Source organism: Cupressus sempervirens, chromosome 11 (genome assembly GCF_028749045.1).
Source record: "Cupressus sempervirens isolate cs-2001-9-10 chromosome 11, ASM2874904v1, whole genome shotgun sequence".
Taxonomy (NCBI): Eukaryota; Viridiplantae; Streptophyta; class Pinopsida; order Cupressales; family Cupressaceae; genus Cupressus; species Cupressus sempervirens.
In genome coordinates, this window is record NC_143128.1 from 508,973,457 (window position 1) to 508,979,479 (window position 6,023).

Consider the following 6,023-nt stretch of genomic DNA (forward strand, 5'->3'; position numbering starts at 1 on the left):
TTTCAGTTTTTATCAAAGTGTGTGATTTGCTTTGTTAGCTACAAGACATTGGTGCTTTGATTTCTAATTTTGAATCCATTTTATGTGTTCCTTTTTTCCAATTTTACTTTGGATGCCATGATTGGTAGCCCTAAGATTGGCAATGCTCGGTGCAAATATTTTTTGAGGGAACTGAATAACCTGCCTTTCAGAGTTTATATCTGTGTTCATAAACCAAAAGGAACAAGATATCATATGTAAACGCAAAACAAAACCCCAAACAATCCAACAATCTGATTGTAATATTCTAAATTGATGATTACATTACAAAACTACACATGATAAAAGCCCTTAACCATTCTTGATAATCGCATAGGTCTCAAACTTGTAAGGCATTGTTCCAAGATATGAAGGAACTATCTATGAACATACCTGGAAATAAACTTCAATAGCAGCACCTATAAATTTGCAATTGCACTCAAATCGCCTGTTGCTGATGTCTGTAGGCTCTGTACTACTGCTTGTACTCAAATGGCTGCTATTAAACCCATCCACCAAAAAATTGACTCTAAATTAATCCTATTCCTAATCATACTCTTCTGAAAAGTAAACCACATAATAAATACCAACCCAGACTTGGAAACTGCCAAACCCTTGACAAATGCTTACCTAGAATCTAGGCTGGATTATAAATCCACACTGCTGCATTGCCGGAAAAAGAAAAATAAATGTTTAATTTCTTGCCATATTTGAGGAACAAGCATAAATTTCTGAGCATGAAATAATCAAGCAAATTGTCTAAGCGCTTTTGTGGCCATTTTCTTCCCCTTCATGATCTTCATCCTCTTCTTCACTCTCATCATCATCTTCATCAGCACCGTCATCATCTTCAGAAATGCATTCATCATCATCACCTGCTTCCCCAGTGAACCAAGAAACTGCATGGGGGATGAGTTTATCCTTAATTGTAGATCTGCAAAAAACACATAAAATCAATGAAAACCAATACCCAGAAGGTGCGTAAACCCAAACAGTTTGCAATGGATCAAGAACAAACCCAATCTCATAGTCTTGCTCCATCATATCTTGTAATTCCTCAGCCTGTCAACCACCCCATAAACTTATCAGAACACAAATACAGGATGCCAAAAAGTGTATTCATAGAGAACTAAAGAGCACCGCAATAAAAAAAAGTTTGCTCATCATTACTCACAGCATCATCATCAACATCATTATCTTCAGGAACCTTGGGTGGATCAAAGAAATTGAAGAAACTTGGGCATTGCTCAATTTTGGTCACTGGCTTTGCATTCTTCACTCCCTTCTTAGGCTTCTTCTTCATGACCTTTCGAGTTAGGTTCTTACCAGGTAACCAATCAATTTCAGTTCTGTGTGTGAAATAACATCACTACATGAATGAAAATATTCACATAATCTAATTAGCAATAGGAGATGTTTGCATTAGAGTTACCCTACTAAACGATCCAGGATAGGTTCATTTTCATCTTCCATGTAATATATCTTTGTTAACTGCATTTCATAAAGGAAATATGATAGCTTAGAAATGTAATGAATATATTAAGAAATTGAAAGATAACATAGACATTGAAAGTGTTCCGAGGGCACTAAAATGTGAGTACTTACCACAGAATTCTCAAAATAAGAATTCGCATTGAAAAAGAACCCCAACTTGAAACCTTTCTCACCCTTGTCACTGTCAAGGCGAGCACATTGTATATCCTCCAAAAACTTCAAGGCACCTTCATCACGTTCTGTAATCTATTTATTATTTTAAAAAGTCAGTCAATTCACTGCATTTTGAAGATGGGTAATATTGCTTGGTATAGCCAAACTGAGTATTGGATACAAGGAAAAGGAGCAACATCCTACTTGCATTGCCAAAACATCATTGCTCTTCATGGCAGTCAGCCAAAATTCAGGAACGCCCTTTTCTGCCACAATGACAAAGATATCACAATAAGCACTTCCCGCAAAATATCACAGACCAAATGAACCTTGAATTTGAAACAGTTAATACATACCAGCATCATCATTCTTTGAATCTTCCTCATCTTTTTTATCATCTTCAACATCTACTACTCCATTCACAATGTCATATCGCTGCAACGGAATATTACATTACAGGAATATAGATTGTGAGTGTTGAGCAGAATCAAAAAGTTTCTACCCTAAGAGCTAAACATCTTTACAAAATTTTGTACTGAGAATTGTAAACTGAAAAGTAGTTATTTTGTCTCTTTAATTTCTTACAGACATAATTATCCAAGAGAAACATCTAAATAAAATATAGTTTATTACAGATCAAGTTGCTCGTAAAGGATTGTAATAGTTCCATCTATGCTTTAAGGATGTCATGTCATAGAACCAAAAAGCATTTGCTATTATGATATTATCCTATTTGCACTTACTAGATTAGACATCATCTATTCTTCCATTTTCTTGTTCTTATTCTGAGATATTTTATGGTCAATACTGAAAACTCACCTACAGTGTAAACGAAGAAGACTCGTATCTCACAACATTTGTTGGAATGCACAGCATATTTAGTTGGGGATGAAATCTAGGTTATAAGAAGGAAAGACATTATGAAACAGACAGATAAGGTTACATAAGAATTGTAGGATAAAAAGAAATTCTAGAGAATGCTGAGGAAACTGCACAAGTGAAACAAGATAATGTTATTTAGGAAAATCTGTATGTTATGAATCATGCAAACAGAAGATGCAATAATAATGAAAAAATAGCATCTCAAAAAATTAAAGAATACAGCAGATTAGATCATATAGGAATCCCAGAGCAGAAAGACAATCAAGAATATGCCAAGGAAATGCTGCAAAGGGGATGCTAGATATTGTGTTTCAGGCAAGTCTATCTATAATGAATCATGTGCTGTCTGACCCCAAAACTGTAACTAATAAGAATAAAGTAGAAGTAGACAGCAGCATCTGGTACAATCTATATAATGAGTACGAAGTACCTGACTCTAATTATCAACCTTTGTGGTAGCTTAATATCAACCAATTATCTAAATAAATATATATGAATTTGCAGGTTCCAATCCATTAGAATAAACCTATTTAAGTTTTAAATGGTTTAATGTACATAGCAAGAAGACAGCAGCATCAAGTAAAATCTCATAATATGCAAAGTGCTTGACTCTCATCGTATATATCAACTACATGTGTGCAAACTCCTATGAGTAAGCAAGTTCAACCTATTGGACCAAGTCTGCTGATAAAGATAACAATATACAACAGTGCTTGAAAATTCAGTAATTGCTCAGAAAAGCAAGAGATCAAGAGATTATATGAAGCTTTCAATTTTGAACACCCAGAAAAAACACTAAACACAGATACCTTCTTGTAAAAAGGTTCATAAAGCTTTTGATACTTGGCCTCCAACGCAGCTTTTTCTTCAAAAAAATTGGTCTCTATCTCCTTATGTTTACCCTTTATTGGCAGCACAAAAATCGTTAATCCCTTTGCATGAACATATTTACACAGAAAATCACAATCTAAACATATCAATACCTGCAGATCTTGCAATGCCTCCACTCGCTTCTTTACTTTGTGAGGTAGTGATTCAATGTAGCCTGACGAGGTACTGACAAGAGTCTGTAGCTTGTCCTGAAACATATCATGGAAGAGTTATTAAATCCAGTGATAACTAGAATTTTCTATTATAAACCAGATTCTATCCAGCAAAGGCACTGCCAAATTATCCTAGGCCTTGGAACTTTTACTTCAATCGAACACCACAAATCAGTTGCATTGTATCAAATTTTGTAAACATATACAATTTCAGATTTCTGATGACCAGATCCATTTGAACCGAATTACCAATACAGAGAAATGTATAAAAGGTACCTTTAAAACAACCACCAAGCCTTCATTTCCCTTACCACCTGTTATAAAAATAAAAAACTCAAAATCTTAAGCCCATAAGTTAAATCGGACCATCTTCAACACTCAATTATACATACCCTGCACTCTTAATACAAAGCAAAGTATCACACTTTATGCACTTTCATGGAATTAACTACGTAGTCTGTGCAGCTATGTGCAAAGTACAATTTGAATACTATGACAATTGAGGTTCACGTGATATGCTTGCACTAAATTGACGTGAAAAACATCATGTGTGTGAATATATGAATGTATATAAATGTTTGTTTCCATTTTATTCATTCTCACTCAGCAACAAGTTTGCAAACATAAAAGAAAAAGTAAAGCAATATTATAAAGCGAAACAAAATTGAAGCAGGAAAATCCAGAACTAACCAGAAATTTGAAAGAGCTACGTGGACATCAGAAATCATGACAAGGAAGACTTCGATAAGGCAATCGGAGTGTATCCTTAGGACAGTTAACGCTCAATATGGTGAGAAAAAGATGACATAAATGATCAGCTTTAAGATCTGATCAACTTGCCTCCAACAAGAAAGAGTTTAGTGTGGGAATTAGTCCCAATAAGTAGTCTTATAGAACCTTAAACCAATGGAACCTAAGATCCTTAAACCAACACGCTTGAATCCTTGAGCATCATATGGTACTTAAAAAAAGTTTAAGTCTTCTGACCTCTGCATCAAATCAATTCTGGGATGACAACAAAACTAAAAACTTGCAACTACAAAAGGGAATCCATGATTTACATTAAGATCTGAAGAATCTGATATTAAAGCAACAAACACATTCACAAAAGATAAGTGTAAGAATCAATATGCAATTATGTTGCCCCAAAAAATTGTCAATCCGCAACTGCTTGCTTATTGATAGTAAAACCCCTTATGAGGGTTAAGCACATATTATTAACTCTAGTTCATCCTACAATGGAGACCACATCATTCATTGCCGATCATCACTGATTTTTTCAATAACCGCATAAATGTAAGCTTGGATATATTCAAGTGCTGATTTACAATGGGAATTTAATAAACAGCAACTATAACCAGAATAATTAAAAGCCGTCGAGATGGGAAGGGATCTGACTATTATTCCATCTATTAAGCCCCCAAAAAAATATACATGGCAGCATCCAAATCAATATTAAGTACATTTAAATGATAACCAAAAATTATAAATACATACAAAAGAACTCCACGCCACCCGTCAAACAAAAAACAAAAGACTTCAAGGATTGAGAAAGAGACCTTTCAGAGAAGCGCCAACATCGACCATGTTAAATGCAGGGGTTTCTTTGGAGTTGGCCATATTTCTAACTAGGGAAACAGCAGAAAGAAGATACACCAAAAAAATCGTTTGGGCGGGGGAAGATGAAAATGTATGGCGATATACACGGATTTGGCGCTTCACCTTCTCTTTTTTCCTAGCTGGATCGAAAGCAAGAAATGTTCTTTTGATAATGTGAGGGATTGCTATCTTTGACTGTTTTTATGCATTCCCCAAGTAGTATTATGACTGGACTTGCAAATTAATATTGAATTATTTAATGACCGTAAAAGTTAAAGCCAGATGGTTGCTCAGAATATGTTTTCCGATGGAATCTAGAACCGTAGAATATCTGAGGCTCACAATTAGGGCATAATTGGAATGGTTAGGGCATAATTGAAAAAGCCATTCCACATTTTCATTGTAAGTTCTTCAACTTTTTCAAGCATTAAAATAAGATTCACATACATGAGATAATGCGATTAATCATCAATAACAGATCGGAATGGGAGATATTCCAAAACAAGAGGACAGTGTATTGATGGAAGGTCACTGATGGAGAAAAGAAGCTCAACCAATAAAAGAGATTTTTGGCCTGAAAATCTTGATCTAAAGCAATTAAAAGTTGTACATTTTACGATTAAGTCTAAAATGACTCTGTATAAAATTCAAAATCGGCAGATAAATTTCAAAATCTGCAAATACCTAGTTGCCACGGACGTTAACCATTGATGATGGGTTGATGGAGCGTGTGTTCTTACGCCGTTTCAAAAGATTTCTGTGTCTCTGGACGCGGTCTCCACATACCAAAATCAGTCTTCTCGTGTTTTGGGAGAAAATAGAAAAGTTACACTC

At 34.9% G+C, this 6,023-nt stretch overlaps 1 protein-coding gene across 1 annotated transcript; it reads right to left on the bottom strand.

Moving 5' to 3' along the window:
* Positions 1-250: 250 nt before the first annotated feature.
* On the bottom strand, positions 251-5,381 carry LOC149530592 (nucleosome assembly protein 1;2-like). Its single transcript, XM_089810182.1, has 11 exons — positions 5,150-5,381; positions 3,867-3,904; positions 3,531-3,626; positions 3,357-3,449; positions 2,022-2,100; positions 1,870-1,931; positions 1,624-1,758; positions 1,451-1,509; positions 1,193-1,367; positions 1,037-1,080; positions 251-952 (listed from the first exon to the last, which is right to left on the bottom strand). Exons 1-11 carry the CDS (start codon positions 5,208-5,210, stop codon positions 778-780), a joined length of 1,017 nt encoding a protein of 338 aa, XP_089666308.1. The 5' UTR covers positions 5,211-5,381; the 3' UTR covers positions 251-777.
* Positions 5,382-6,023: the final 642 nt, after the last annotated feature.